The 16,807-nt window shown below is 43.9% G+C and overlaps 1 protein-coding gene across 3 annotated transcripts in view; it reads left to right on the forward strand.

Moving 5' to 3' along the window:
• Window positions 1–16,807, forward strand: part of LOC124016319 (KAT8 regulatory NSL complex subunit 1-like) — a 76,954-nt gene that overhangs the window by 19,715 nt on the left and 40,432 nt on the right. For all 3 annotated transcript variants that reach the window (XM_046331868.1, XM_046331870.1, XM_046331869.1), the window contains exon 2: window positions 8,939–10,298. In XM_046331868.1, coding sequence (XP_046187824.1) covers window positions 9,034–10,298 — 1,265 coding nt within the window. In that variant the 5' untranslated portion in view covers window positions 8,939–9,033. The remainder of the gene's footprint in view (window positions 1–8,938; window positions 10,299–16,807) is intronic.

Genomic DNA, 16,807 nt, shown 5'->3' on the forward strand with positions numbered 1-16,807 from the left:
GTCACCTTACATTCCAAACCCTCACTGGATCTTTACTCTCCTGGGTTATTATGAGTGTGATGCTGAGCGATAGTTGTGTGACGCTGAGCGAAGTTGTGTGTGTGTGTGTGTGTGTGTGTGTGTGTGTGTGTGTGCGCGCGCACGCTGTGTCAAGGTTGGTCAACATACAATTATTTTAAAATGGTGTTCACTTTCCATCATGATTACATCCAAACTATAACCTCGTTTGGAGAGTGTAGGACGGGACTTCCCCAGACAGCCTAACTCCCTAATTTCTGTCCCTCCCTGCTGCCTCTCAAAGGCTTAAGTCGATGAAAGGCTTTTCTATGTAGAGACACTTGGGAAAGCACCCATTAAGAAACCCTGGGCTGCAGTAGCTGATACAAGAGGTAACTGGCAGCTCTGGTAGACTATGTACCAAGTTGTTCTTGTCACACAGTTTTAGGCTAAGATGAATCTGGTGTGTCCTATGTAACTCGGGCCATGTTTGCATCTTAATTTTGCGAGGTACATTCAATTTATACAGCCCTACTTGAATCAAACTGTCATTCACTGTCAACCCCCCGTCCGTCCGTCCGTCCGTTTACTAGGGAATTGTGAACACATACATTGAACAGGGAGGGGTTGTACCGTAGCCTACTTTTCTACTGTAGTGGATTATTTGATTGAGGTTTGGTGAACTGAGATTGAACCTGGCTGCTGTATTAGTAATGTGCTACTAGCAGGAGGCTGGGTTAGCTCCTCCCTACACACAGCTTCTCCTTTAGGCAGACAGGCTGTGTCTGGGTCCCAAATGGTACCCTACTCCCTATACAGTGCACTGCTTTTGACCAGGACCCATTAGGAAATAGGGTGCCAGTCGGTGCATATCCTTTGAGTTTCACTGTAAATGTTTCTTGAGTTTGTGTGCCTGGACATATTTAGAAGGAACCACTTTATAGAGCAAGATCTGACTAGCTATGTGACAAATTTAATATTTTGCTTAATGTTTCAACTAGAGGTCGACCGATTATGATTTCTTTCAACGCCGATGCCGATTATGGGAGGACCAAAAAAGCCGATACCGATTTATTATTGTTTTTCATTTAGAACTTCTCCCAGGTAAGAAGTTTTAGGTTGTAGTTATTATTGGAATTATAGGACTATTTCCCTCTATACCATTTGTATTTCATTAACCTTTGACTATTGGATGTTCTTATAGGCACCTTAGTATTGCCAGTGTAACAGTATAGCTTCCGTCCCTCTCCTCGCTCGAACCAGCAACACGACAACAGCCACGTATCGAAGCAGCGTTACCCATGCAGAGCTAGGGGAACAACTACTAGAATGCTCAGAGCGAGTGATGAAACACTATTAGCGCACGCTAACTAGCCAGCCATTTCACTTCGGTTACACCAGCCTCATCTCGGGAGTTGATAGGCTTTTGAAGTCATAAACAGCGCAATGCTTGACGCACAACGAAGAGCTGCTGGCAAAACGCACGAAAGTGCTGTTTGAATTCATGTTTACCCACCTGCTTCTGCCTACCACCGCTCAGTTAGATACTTGTATGCTCAGTCAGATTATATGCAACGCAGTACACGCTAGATAATATCTAGTAATATCATCAACCATGTGTTGTTAACTAGTGATTATGATTGATTGATTGTTTTTTGTAAGATAAATTTAATGCTAGCTAGCAACTTACCTTGGATAACTGCATTCACGTAACACTCATTGTAGAGTGCAACAAGAGAGAGGCAGGTTGTTATTGCGTTGGACGAGTTAACTGTAAGGTTGCAAGATTGGATCCCCCGAGCTGACATGGTGTAAATCTGTCGTTCTGCCCTGAACAAGGCAGTTAACCCACCATTCCTAGGCCGTCATTGAGAATAAGAATGTGTTCTTACCTTTATTAACTAGGCAGGTCAGTTATTAATTATTATTTTTTTAAAGAAATCGGCACTCAAAAATAGTTATGAAAACTTGAAATCGGCCGTAATTAATCGGCCATTCCGATTAATCTGTCGACCTCTAGTTTCAACCGCTGTTTAAAAAAAATCTGTTTTCCATTAAAATTTCAAGAAATATTCATAACATTCCACACCAATTCACAATGCAGAATAATGGTCCTCTTATGCATGTACAGTGCTTGAGTTGGGCAGGAGCTCACCGGAGGCGAGTACCGGCACTTCACATTTTCTACTGCTTGAGCTCCTGCACCTTTTAAAGAATATTATCTCAAGAGTATTGTGGCGCTCCTGTACCTAAATATAAACAGTACTGGCATCTATTCCAGTCCAAGTCAAGCACTGCATATGTATGACTGCTAGGGTCGGGCAATGAAATTATGTCTACCTCAGTTTTTATACAAATACACTTGATAGATCTGCGGCGTGTTTGTTTGTAAGGTTGCATTGCAGCTTTTTAAATGCCGACACAAAGGGCATTTTACTTGTCTGTAAAGTAATGCCGCTTCTGAAGCAAAATTCATGTCTATCTCTCGACAACCAGAACTGTCAATCAAATAATTTTGAGCTGTCTGTGCAGACCGCTCTCTCCTAAAAAAAAAAGTGCCTCAAAGTTTGTTAAATACAGTGACTTACCAAGACATTCAGTGGAATTGACTCCTAAGATTTTGTATTTTTGGAATGGAGGTGACTGATTACTTGTACTTCCGAGAACACAAACGAACACAAGTGAACTAGCAAGGGACTGTGAGAGAGAGGAGGGGCACTGTTTAGATAGGCATAGTGCAGGGTTCTGTTTCTATCTATCGGCAATCAAAGTTGTATCTCGCAATGGTGTGCTGTAATTTTGCAATTTCTTGCCTCGTAACTTTCATTAAATAGGCTAGGATGTTCTACATGCAACAGGCAGACTGAACACACACTCACATCATTAGCGAAGAGAGAGCAGGCTGCACTGATTTGAATTTTGTGGGTGACTTGGACAGGAGATTTAATTCACTGTTCAAATACTATCAATATTTATTTTCCTGATATTCACAATATAAAAAATTGACCAATCACAATGATGCAAACAGCTGAGGTGTAATCATAAGCTAATAATTAACCAAAACAATAGTTTCTATTGGATAAATTCGGCTCGGTCCCTTCCCGCTTCGTTACGTTTGTTTCCATCTAGGAAATGTTTTGCAACATAATGTAATAAATATGTCTCAGACAGTGCGCAGGTGTTTCCAGGGTGCTATAGCAGCACATTTTTTTTGGCTAAGAGTAGCCTAGGCTAACAACAAAGGTGAAAGAGAAGTCTGATGTTTCCCATCATAGAACTGATTTTGTTTTTAAAAAATAAACAAATTCTGACAAGTTTTTTTTTTGTATTTTATTTTTTTGTATTGATCTGCCGGCAGGTCTTGAGGACTCACCATTGGTGTGTGTGCCTGTAGGCTAATTGCTATTTGAAGTTGGGAAAATAGCATACCGTTGTCAGGGCTGACCATAGGGCTTCATGCACTATGATAATAAAAATACCTTTTTCATGTCAAATGCAACCTATAGTCCATAAGAGTGAAAATAAAGCAATTACTTTGTGAGTCCTCAGAACTGTCGGCACAACTGTAAACAATGACTGTCAACACCACGTTGCGTCTGAAGCAGCAGTAGCTCAAAGAGCCTCAAGTAAACACTACATTATAAAGTTTTGTTTTATTCGATTAAGCATTTCAAATGTCATAGTATGTCCTTGTGTGTAACAATGTAACTTGGACAATATAATTTAGATGAAGCTTTTTCATTGTTAAAATAGGCCTAAAAATGATCTCCAAAAATGGAATACTCTCAATTGTTCGAATACGAACCGTCCGTTCAGATATCCGGATATTTGATTAGCCATGCCCATCCCCAGAGAGAGAGTGTGTGGTTGTATGTTTGGTAATCATGCGTGTATTAAACATCTTCTATCATTTCCTTCACCTTTAAATAGACTTAATGTCTGCCCTGCTCTTGCTAGGTGCTGCTATTTCATTGGCTCTGGGCTCTGGCTATTGTCTCAGTTGATATTTGACACAGCTGCATTGTTCTAGTGTGACGTGACTAAATGCCAAGCTACAGTAACACTCCTCTTTAAAGAGATGCTTGGGTTGACTCGTAACCCGCAGTCCCCGCTGTTACATCTGTGGCTCGGTCGTGTTTATGGTCATGAAATGTTGTGCGGAGGAAGGGCAAGGTGGATGGCTGGCGGGTTGAATAAAGAGAAAACAATACCTTAAGTCCATAAATGCATTATTCTTGTGCAATTTATATCTATAGGCTACATTGAAGCTGTGAAATGGAGAGTTGAAAATAAGAGAGTGGGGGGGGGGGGGGGGGGCAGAAAAGTAATGTCTGGGAACGATTTGGGTATGTGGTGATTGTGAGGTGCTATACAAATTCAACAGGCACAAGACAGGGACTTCAAATAGGCCTATGGCACGGCAAGGGAGTTTTAGCCTACTGTTCAGATGGGATAAATGGAAACTGAAATCTGCACACCAACTGTTGGTCTATATACCTCTCACTTGGACTTTAATATTAATTCCTGCAGAATAAGGCATTTCTTGCAGTAAAATAAAACACCAAATCTAGGCCACATTTTGACTTGGGAACAGGAGTGGAGAAATATTATCTCTTTCATTCAGCATCTTGAGAGAATGAAAATGCGCTGTTAGCACCTTTACAGACGGTCTCTATGTTTATCAGCATCATAAAGCTGATAGTATTTCAACCACAAAATCCAAAAGAAACTGAAATCTTATCAGAAACATGTTAGGTTGTTTTCACAGCTTTCTGTTTCCCTACAATCGGTCAAATTGATGTCATTTGGACATTTTAATTTTCTCCCTGGTCCCTAAAAGGTTTTTCTCCTTGGAAGAATCAGAGATGACAGAGAACTTTACCGACGTCAACTAGATTGAAGCATTCACTCTATCGATGTATGATATTCTGGTAAGCAATGGTTTATTTAGTATTCTAGGGCTACATACTGTGTAATGACAGAAGATAAACGACATGTATCTAATTATAGACAAGCTGACTAACATGGCCTACCAAAATGTTGGAAATTATAAGCAGAAACATATCTAAATCCTGCACCCCACTAGTCCACAGGCCTCAGCCCCCCCCCCCCCCCCGCAACAGCCAGTGAAAGTGCAGGGCGCCATATCGAAAACAACTAAAATCTCATAATTAAAATTCCTCAAGCATACAAGTATTTTACACAATTTTAAAGATAACATTCTCGTTAATCCAGCCACGGTGTCTGAATATAAGAAGGATTTACAGCGAAAGCACCACAAACGATTGTTAGGTCACCACCAAGTCACACAAAAACACAGCCATTTTTTCCAGCCAAAGAAATTGAGATAAAAATAGAGATAAAATGAATCACTAACCTTTGATGACCTTCATCAGATGACACTCATAGTACTTCATTTTACACACTACATGTATGTTTTGTTTGATAAAGTTCATATTTAAAAACATTTTTTTTTTAAACAATCTGAGTTTACATTGGCACGTTACATTCAGTAGTTCTAAAACATGCGGTGATATTGCAGAGAGCCACATCAATTTACAGAAATACTCATAATAAACATTGATAAAGATATGACTATTATACATGGAAGTTTTTGATAAACTTCTCCCTAATGCAACCACTGTCAGATTTATTTTTAAAAAACTTTACGGAGATAGCAAACCATGCAATAATCTGAGTACAGCCTTTTGACAACAAAGCACCTAAAAAGATACCCGCCATATTAGGCAGTCATCATTACTCAGAAATACCATTTTAAATATTCACTTAACTTTGATGATCTTCATCAGAATGCACTCCCAGGAATCCCAGTTCCACCATAAATGTTTTGATTTGTTTGATAATGTTCATCAGTTATGTCCAAATATCTTCTTTTGTTAGGGCGTTTGGTAAACAAATCCAAAAGCGCATTCAGGTCGCGCCGAACGTCGGACCAAAAGTTCTGTTACAGCCCGTAGAAACATGCCAACCTAAGTATGGAATCAATCTTCAGGATGTTTTTAACATAAAACTTAATTCATCTTCCAACCGGACAATTCCTTTGTCTGTACAAATGAAGTGGAGCGCGCCAGATCGAGGTTGTGGCACTCTGCCAGACCACTCACTCAAAGAGCCCTTATGAGCCCCTCCTTTAAAGTAGAATCCTCAAAACAGGTTCTAAATACTGTTGACATCTAGTGTAAGCCTTGGGAAGTGAAACATGACTAATATCCCACTATATCTTCAATGGGGGCTGAGTTGAAAAACTACAAACCTCAGATTTCCCACTTCCTGGTTGGATTTTTCTCAGGTTTTCTCCTGCCATATGAGTTTTGTTACTCACAGACCTCATTTAAACAGTTTTAGAAACTTCAGAGTGTTTTCTATCCAATACTAATAATAATGTGAATATACAGTGGGGGGGGGGGTATTTAGTCAGCCACCAATTGTGCAAGTTACAAATAAATAAATAAAACATTTTACAATGTGATTTTCTGTATTTTTTCCCCTCATTTTGTCTGTCATATTTGAAGTGTACCTATGATGAAAATTACAGGCCTCATCTTTTAAGTGGGAGAACTTGCACAATTGGTGGCTGACTAAATACTTTTTTGCCCCACTGTATTAGCATCTGGGACAGAGTAGGAGGCAGTTCACTCTGGGCATGCTATTCATCCAAAAGTGAAAATGCTGCCCCCTATCCCAAAAAGGTTGAAGTGGGGCCTTCCATCCCCACCTGACCCCTCAACATATGGTAGCAGCAGCACAGATGATGGGTTCAGATTAGCACTGTTAAGTTGACCTCTCAGGTGAACATACACCTCCAGAATGTTCTAGAATCTGTTCACTACTTAAGCCGTCTCCCCACTCAACCAGCAACATAAGGGAACAGCCTTAGGAAAACTCACCAAAGAGCATTTCTGAAAAGTGCTTCCAGAAATGGCTTTCGTAAAACTCAAATGACTCGGGCCTTCCCATCCCCCTCTTTTACTCTTTCTCTCCCTTACATTTTCCCCCAATTTTGTGAGGATATATGCCCTGATCTGCATTGCTGTTCAACATTCCCCACCTACCAATCGTGCAGAGCTGTCTGATTGGTTGCACTGACTGTCATTCAGCTTCGATTGATTGTCAGTGTTTTGCTGTCAATAAGATGTGGTTGGCCAGAGGGGGAACAACTTGCTTCCTCACACCTCCCCACCCCCCTACTGCAGTAACTCCTCGTCCCAGCCTATCCACACGCAAGGCATTTTGAGTAAAACATTATCACAAGATTAGGATGAATATGACACGTCCATCCCCCCCTCGTCAGTTCTTAGCAGCTGGCCTTATTTTGAAGGTGTTGCCATTTGCATTTTCAGTTTCCTTTTGAGAACTTCTTGCCTTTCTGCTTGCTCGCGCTGTTGCTTAAAATATTGCAGCTGCTCAACGACACATCGATAGGTCAATATTTCCTCATTTACTTGTGACTGTTAAGAAAACACCCCCGTTGAGAAACGATCACTATTGCAACATATATGTTTTGAGTCAAATTGGAAAAAGGAATTTAACATCTAGGAAGTAGGAATAGTTTGAATGTCTGGTTTTTGATGTACTGGGGTCGATAGCCCAGCAAATGCTTTGCATTTAGCTTGAAGATGAAACATGGGGACATTGTTTTTGCCTTGTAATGAAGACGTAGGCTCCACGATTGCATAAGACAAGCCTACGTGATTCTCTATATTATTGCATTTCTTTACTTTATTGCATTCTTTGTTGACAAATGTAATGAAGCTGAACACAACACTGCCTTTTTTTTGTGATTTTTAAGCCTAGCCCTAATCTAATAGGAAATGATGGAGCATGTAGCCTATCCTATTATGCAGCTGCACAATGTAACCCAACACCTGTGTCATCCATCACCACACCCTTCGGAGCTGCAGTTTTACAGCACGGCACCCTTTCAGAGCATAAAAACACACCAATCTGCTCTCTCTTTATCCCTCTTAGTTTACTTCTCAGAAAATGAATAGTGATTTCATGTAGCGTCTTGTCAGCCTGGCCTGTTTGTATTCATGACTGAACATTTCTTAGCAATATTGGATTTTTCCATTGAGCAGTTATGTAAGAAGAATTTGCACTTGTAAAGCTAGCCAGCCACCTACATATTTTTCCTTCCACCATTAGGATTTACCTGCCTTCTCCTCAGTCTATCCTCCCTTGTTCTTGAATTACATTAGCCAGGCAGCCTGCCAAACATTTAACCAAATTGCACATTGAAACGGTGAGCTTAGCGTGGCTACGGGGTCTTAAAAGCCCCCCTCTGAGCTCCACGAGAATACTTTGAAAATACAGATGTGACCCCTGGTAGGGTACTTTCCCATCACCCCCCCCCCCCCCCCCCCCCCGCCATTAGTCTACTGCTTGGCTGCTGAAATCCCCCTTGTCTGGATGCGTTTTGGTAGGCCTTCGCTCCAGCTAGGGCTCTGACCTACATTTGGTGAGATCAGCTGTTGCCTCTCGTGTCCCATGCAGACATAAATTAAGCTGCATAGCTCCTCTCAATGTAGTTCTGCTGGTAAATGCCCCTCCACCCCCACACACACTTCACGCTCTATCCTCCAGCTATGGTTTCTTCTACGCACCTGCTCCTCTATGCTCCAGAAACATGTCAGTGATATCTGATGGGTTCATATGTATTCAAAGCTTCAGCAACCGGTTTTCTTGCAGAGTAGTAATGTGGAATTGGGGCCAGATCATTATGACGATTATAGGCAAATTTGAGGCATCACACAGAATCATCTTGGTGTGGTGTAAGACTGGTTTGGATGACCCTGAATGATGATTTGTCAAGGTTGAACATTTGAAATGTCACACGGATGTTGTGCTGTGTTCATGTAAATCTCTGACACAAACTCTCTACCCCTCTTTCTCCCTCTCTCCGACTTCCTCCCTCTCCTAGGCTGTCCTCTGGCGAGGCAGTAGGTGGGTGGTGTGCAGCTGGCCTCGGCACCGGGAGAGGCCCCCTCGCCCGCCCCCCCTTCCCCCCTGTGCTGCATGGCTGCGATGGCGCCCGCTCTAACCGACGCGCCGGCCGAAGCTCACCGCATCCGCTTCAAACTGGCTCCGCCCTCCTCCAACCTCTCCCCGAGCGGCGTGGAGAGCAACGGCGGCACCAGTCACATCCTCGTCTCCAGCAACGGCGCTGTCAAGCGCAAGGCCTCTGAAGAGCGCGGTCCCCACGGGGGGTCCATCACAGGTAAGGGGAAGGAGGAGTTGACGCGAAACAACGAGGCTTCTTCCACACCTCTTGGGAAACTCCAGCCGCTGGTGGCGTCGTACCTATGCTCAGACGTGACGTCCGTTCCCTCTACCAAGGAGTCACTGAAGCTGCAAGGCGTCCTGCTGCAGAAACACGGCCTTCTGCCCAGCTTCCTGCCCAGGAAACACAAGACACTGGAGCTCTCAGAGGAGCAGCTCAAGAGCATCATGAGTAACAGCAGAGGAGGTGGTCCCCCTGCCCTGTCAAGCCCACCGCCACCGGTCAACGGCGTGGCTAAGAAGTTTGCCAAAAACGGGCCGGACAGGGACAGTATGACAACGGTCAATGGAGGTAATAACAGGCCTCCTGCTGGACATGGACTGCCCCAACCCAACACGGCTGCCTCTAGAGGAAACTCTCCTATTAATGGGGGAGGGGAGCACCAGCAGCCCACAGCACTGTCCTACAACCCTGCTGGAAACCCTGAACAGCCAGCACCCCCCGCAGCCTCCACTAACACCCCTATGGACTGCCCCGACAGCAAACCCTCCGAACGGCCACCATCGCTGGCCACGGAGACATCATCCCTTTCCCCAACGGACCAACAGACCTCCCTGGGCATGGGCAGCCTTGGAGTGGACGTTAAGGAGCGGTCTCAGCAGAGCAAGAGCCGGCAGGGCGAGATTGAGGGGCGTCTACGGCGCCTGAGGAAGCGCCTCCAGGTGGTTCAGGCCAAGCAGGTGGAGCACCACGTCCAACAGCAGCTGGGTGGGCTCCTGGAGAGCACACTGGGGCCACTGGATGCCCTCCGAACTGGCGGGAGACGAGGAGGCCAGGACGCCCCTCTCACCCTGCAGGAGAGGGAGGGGCTTGGGCGATTCCTGAAGGACGGCTCTGTACCGGCGGAGCTGGAGCGCCTGTCCCTCAGCTGCACCACCAACCTGAGGTCCACGGAGAGCGCCTTCGACTCGGACGCCACAGAGAGCAGCTCCGGAGGAGAGACTGACGTGGAGGAGGACGAGCTCACCAAGGTGGACATCGAGCAGCGACACATCTCTCTGTAAGTACCTAATACCTGGACAAAATGTTTATTAGGTATTTTTTTTCAACACAACAGAAAATGAATTGGATAAAGACAGAGTGGAATGGGCTTTTTTGAATGGGGGAATGTTTACTAAATTGGAATTTAGGATGGGGAGAAAGCAGAGAGTGAGTCAGCGACTGAAGTAGTGGAAAATACAACGATGCTAGAGTGTGTGACAGGGCGGGACTCCATCCAGGCTTTGTTTGTTAGCCACTGGGGATCTGTAGCCTTGTTTTAGCAGTAACACACTGCCAGTTTCAGGGTTCATCTCCAGTTTACCACTCTCTGCTGCTGAAAGTAAGCCCAATCCAGGCCCATTCATGTTACATACGCGTGTGTGTGCGCTACATCTTCCTGGTCCTGTGTTCATGAGGATGTGGCTTTCACCCTCCTTTGTGTGGAAGGTCACCCTGATGGAAGTGATGGGTAATGAAAGTGAATGAAACCCCTGTTGTGTTCTGATGCTGCGGTGCAGTGCTGTCCTCTGCTTCAAACACACTTTTTTTATGTCTTCAGGGATAAGCCTGGATCTAAGGCATTTACCAGAGAAAGAAACCACCTTTTTCAGAGAAGTGAAGGCAGAGATATCCAGAAGAAGCTGGCATGGCCCCAGGTTAGGTTAATTCCAGTGCGGTTGTTATCTTATGTCCGATATTGCTGATCCTTTGCCTTGTTGACTCCATTGGATGAGTCACTTAATGTGATCAACGTAAGAGTAGATTTTAACCTATAGAGGAGGGTGTTTCAATCTCGTTTTTTACATGCAGATGCAATGATGTAGGAGTAGATTGACATTTCACCCTCAAGTATTCAGTATTGGTCCTATGTTAACTTTTTGAATAGCGCTGGCTAGCTTTTCCTGGTTATGCTAGATGTTCCTATTCAGTTGGATTTGCCTTTTCTTTATGATCCTCAGTGCCCACATGTTATTCAACTATGTTTGGATCTTTTTATAGTCAGCCCTGCAGCTTTCCTCTGAATCCAGCTCCACAAGGCCCACTGGTTATTGAGTGTAGGGCCTGGCCCATGGGCATTCTCATCAATCTATATAGTGCACTACTTTGGACCAGGGCCCGTAGGGCTAGGATCAAAAGTAGTGCATCATGTAGAGGATAAGGAGCCATTTGGGACTCCACGTGAGCCTGACTGGGTCAGAGTCACAGAGGCCTTGTTTGAATGTTGTGAACTAAAGCTAAAGACGGGCCGACGGCATGAGGGATAACCTACATTCAGGCACGATGAAGGCAGTTGGTCGGTCACATGGCGAATTGCGTAAGACCAAATAGGCTTACTTCCAGGCAGATTATAGTGAGAGAGAGAGAGGGAGCATGATGACACCGCTGCTGTTTTTTACAGTCTTTGTCTGGCTGTTTGTGTGGGAGAAGAGAATAGGGGTGCCTGCACCTTTAAGAAGTGACAGGGCACTCCTCTTGCAGAGAGGGAGGGGGACTTTGTTTTTCTTTTTTCTTGTACATGACTCATAGAATGTTTTGGACGTGGATATGATGAACAGATATAACATGTTTGCAAACACTTAAACTCACCAGACAGACCTATTCCTGCTTTTCATAGTTTAGGTTGGCAAGCTCGTTGATGGTACCACCATGTCGTGTGTGTGTGTCTGGATGTCTGTTGTGTCTTGTGTAAGGAAAGCTTGTTCTTTCCAGACCAGTTGATGTCGCTATGGTGGTGTTGATGCAGCCACAATAAGGTCATTTTAGCTCTGAGCAATCCCCCGAGGACGAGTTTGATTTGTGTGATGTCTTGTATGTCTGCACGCGGTGTTTGTCCTGACCCACACGTAATTACACTAGGGGTGTAGCGGTTTACCAAACCACTCTGATTTTTTACCAGACAAAATATCAATTTTATCATAATTACACAAAGAAAAACAGATGAGCGTTCTTAATGTTTCTAAAACAAGTAATGTATTACTTGTAAGAAGTAATGTGGTATATTGCTCGATTTAATATTCTGTGACCGGAGTATTTTAACAAATGTTTAGCTGCCCCTTTAAGGGTAACTTGGTAACAGGGCCACTCAAGTCATCACATGTGCCTGTGACAATGTCACTAGTAGAGGCCAACGATGCCTCTTTTTGTTAGCTGTGGGAACAAACTCAACATTGAAAAGCAACCGAGCTTGTGAACAAAACTATGTAAATAGCCAAGAAACACAAGGACAAAGTGGTAGACTTAAGTAAATTAGACCAACTTTTATGCCTGTGCCCATTGCTTCTATAAACAAATCTTTCAGTGCTCACAGCCCTCCAGACAGGCAGTGTTGCTGTGCGAGGTGGGATAGCTAACGTTAGGATTAAGATTTCTTTGCATTACCAGATATGAAACCAAACGACAGAAATACTTTGAAAACTGCTACTGCAGCATTTATTTTTGCAAAAATCACAACTCGCACTTGTACCCATACTTGACTGTTTTTATGTAGCACTCACACTGTGGAGTCCAAAGTGTTACCAGTGCCAAAATATACCCCTGTTTGGCAGGTGGCCGGTGTTCATTTTCTATTGCTTTCAATTCTATTGCTTTCAATTCTACCTAACAGGAGTTGTTTTTAGATTCATATCTATTCATTCATAGGCTCAATGTGTTTGTGAAATACTGTTGCTTTGAGAATCATGTGCTCTCTGGTGACCTTTCTTCTCCCCGTGAACCCCTTCTCCATGTCAAAACACCCCCAGGCAAACCTATCTTGCTCCTGGAGAGCATGTTTGAAATGCAGGACAGGTCACCTGTGCAGGTAAGTGTCTGATCAACATGGCCCAGTAGGCTCTGGGCCCTTATCCACAAAGCGTTTGAGTAGCAGTGCTTATCTAGGATCTGTCCATATAATCTTATTCATTATGATCTACAAGCCAAAACTGATCCTTGATCAGCACTCCCTACTCTAAGACGCTTTGTGGAAATGGGCTCTGATGTTCTCCTCCTTCAGCTTTAGTGCTGCAGTGCACTGACTCAGGATAATGATAGGCCTATTCTGGTGCATTTCACTGTCCGATCCATTTTTTTTTTTGCCTCTTCCAGAGACCAGCGCCTCCTATCAGCCCAAGTAGCAGCTGTCTGTCTCAAAGCCTGAGACTAGCCAAGCATCCATTATGCACACCCACTGCCTTTGCTAACAGGATGTTCATATTTTTTGTAGTGTTTACTTATTTTTTCTCGCTCTCTTCCTCGTCTGTGCTCACCTCTCACAGGCTCCTCTTCATCTTAAGTAGAATCTCCACAAAGCCTCATGTATTAATGTACTGTCGTGGTGCAATAACTTTTTTCCTTCAATCCCTTCAAATGCAATATGGAGAAATAGGTCCTTATCCTTCCTCCAACTGATGTTAAACTTGGTGTGAAATATATTGAGTGACGGTGGGGCATGTGAGTGTTGACCTAATGCAAATGAGTGTGAGATCCGTTTGTACCAATACTTTTGGCATCCCAATTTGCTTTAAGTGCAAAACTGTATTTTATATTCTTCTGCACCAAAACAATGGCAAGGAAATTGGGAGAGATGACTTTGAGGTGTGTCAAGGTTTTAAATAAGTAAAGCCCTCAAGCACTTACCGACCTCTTCCTTCTGTTACTAGTGTGTGAGAGCTTAGTTCTGATTGGTTCCCAGTCTCTTGTTTTATTACCATAATTGTAGCAGTTTGTTTATCCTGACATGCTCGCTCAGCTTCCTTTATTGCATGGCCGTTTGGCACATAACTGTAGCCTAGGCCTACATTAGGCTAGTTAGCATGAGAGGAACTAAGCCCCTTTTAGCCAAACTATGGAACAACAGGCTTGGTCTTATGTGCCCTGTCCTTCAATTATTCTGTGTGCTTCACAGGGCTCTGCCAAGACTCCTTCGTGTGATTTAAGGACCTGAGTTGCTCATTTACAAATGGATCCACTACGTCCTTGCTCCTCCGTGCTTGCTGACCTGTCCGCTGGCTTTCCAGTCGAGCCATTTAGCTCGCAGGATCCTCGAAGCAAGTGGGTTGGTTTGGATTTCTTTGCGTGGGTGCTTCTCGTCTTTATGTCCGTCCCGTCTGTTCTCTCTTATTTCTGCCTTCCTTTTGTCTCTTCTTTCCCTGGCTTGTGTTGATACGCTCACCTTGGTATATCTGTTCATCAGTCTCTCAGCCTGACGCCAGGCCCCGTTAGCCCTTTTCTAGACGTTTCCATGCAACGTGTCCTCTCTGCAGTCCGCACCACATGTCGCCATATCCCAGGTCCTGTTGTTCAGCTGCACCCCTGGGCAGTGAATGGAAAAAACCCACCCGGACTGACTCTAGCTGCTCAGTGCTCAACTGTAATGTGGCGTCTCAAATGGCCCTCATCTGTTCCTCTCACACACTACAGGTCTATCTGTAATGTCCGTAATGACCATGTTATCTTGCCCCAAAGCAAGGGTACACTACAAAATCGTGATTTTTTTTGCCACGACAGTAATACTTCTGTTTGCCACATTTTTTCATTATAGATCATTCTTATTGTTCATCATTCTTATCAAACCAGAATGTTTCCAACTAAACAAATCTTGATGTAAAAAGAAGGCAGTATTGGGTAGCACATGGTGCATTAGACTGTCTGTTTAATCAGTCTGGAGATTACGAGCATGCTGGATTAGCAGACACCCACCACCACCACTAGATTAATGGGTTGGGATTGAAACGACAACATGCCTGCCTTCTCAGGAAGGCTTTATGTAGCTTATTGTTGAAGTTGGATATGGTTCACCCCCCCCCACCCCCCACACACACACAATGAACGCCGTGGGGGTTGGATGGTAGTTTTTTTCTCATCGGGGTTGTGTTGATTTAGAAGAAAAATGTTTTGCAACAGAAAATGAACATGAGCGTTTATTGGACAAGTCCAGGTAGTCCCTTCCTCTTTCACTTCTTCCATTTAGTGCCTGATGGACACAACCCAGCTGAATGTTTCAACTGATGTTACTGCAAGGATGTGCCAATGCATCTGACCAAGTTTAGGCCTAGAGGACAAGATGCTAGTGCCTTCCATTGCTACCGGATAGATCAATATAACTGGTTTGGGAATTTATATTGGGCTCTACTAAAACAATTCCAAGCACATTGACTGAATAGTTCGCTAGGGCAACCACCAGAGAAATAGTTTAGTTTAAATAAGCTGGCGGGCCTCGTCCTTTCACGGGTACAAGACACGCCTGAAGTGGCATTGAAATGTCTTGTTCTTGTTCTTGGCTCGTTAATGTTTCCTATGATTCATTGAAAATGGAACCTGCTATGTAACACACCCACAGCATGGCTGCACAACACAATGACAATGGGAAGAAATAGCTACAGAGTGAAATTATAAAGTAGTTTTAAGACTCATTCTTACTCAAATGCAATCACATGTATGTGTAGAGCCCTTTTCACATCTGCAGTTGTCAGAAAGTGCTATACAGATACCAGCCTCAAACTTCAAAGAGCAAGCCATGCATAGGCAGACAATGGCATTAAGTAATTGTTGTTGTTCTCCGGGGAGGTTGGCCTCGGATCTCTTTGTTCTCTGTTACATTTGAAACAAGGGTTTCCCAGTGTGCACTTTGGGAGTCTGTTATAATGTTGGCCTCATGAATACTCCTGGGATGTGCCCTTGGGATTTGGCACACATTAGGATGGTAGATGGTAACCAGGCTTTTTAATATTACCTGGCAATAGTCCCTTTTTTTAAATGCATGAATCTATTAATGTTCAAATTGGTATGGGGGTCAAGTCCTCCGAACTGTGTGTTTACAGTCACGATGACACTGTGTATGCAGTAGTGCTGTCCAGAGTCATTCACACTCTGCGGTAGTAGGAAAATACCATACAAATACTAGTTAACCACCACACATGTCTCTGCCTGTGGCGATGTGACTGCAATGATTTGAAGCATAGCCGTTCTCTCTCCCTCACCCTCTTTCTCACTCTCTCGTTCACCATCTGTCTCTCTCACCGCTGTGTTTGCTTTTCACCACTGGAGTCAAGGGAACCGAACTGGCTCCGAGCCTCCCGTCCAAAGATGATTGAGGCACTCTTAGAAAACCAGCAGAACTTAAAGCATAGGAAGAATACCCCTGAAAGGTGGATGGGGTACAGACGGTCATGTTCATGTGTGGTTTCAGGGCATGGTAGGCTACTAGGTTTAGACTGTCTTCTGAAATGAATGAAATGGGGAGTCTCCGTTTATATAATGTTATATGATATGACATCAGTCTTATTTTACAATCCAGGGGGATTGGAAAACATGTCAACGAGGCTCCTCTTCATGTACATCTTTTTTTTGGTCAGATTGAGTTGTTTGTGCAGAAGACAGAGTAGGCCTATATTTGGTGCTCTCTTTTGAAACTTTCTGTGAGAAGGTGGCAGAGCTACAGTGGCGTTTTAGACCACAAGACATCCCGAAAATCAGTCTTCTCACAAAAACGTGTGTGTGGCGTCTGAATGGTTTGAGCTACAAATGAATGACAATGGAAAGGTGGTGACT

Source organism: Oncorhynchus gorbuscha, linkage group LG26, assembly GCF_021184085.1.
Source record: "Oncorhynchus gorbuscha isolate QuinsamMale2020 ecotype Even-year linkage group LG26, OgorEven_v1.0, whole genome shotgun sequence".
In the NCBI taxonomy this organism is placed as follows: Eukaryota; Metazoa; Chordata; class Actinopteri; order Salmoniformes; family Salmonidae; genus Oncorhynchus; species Oncorhynchus gorbuscha.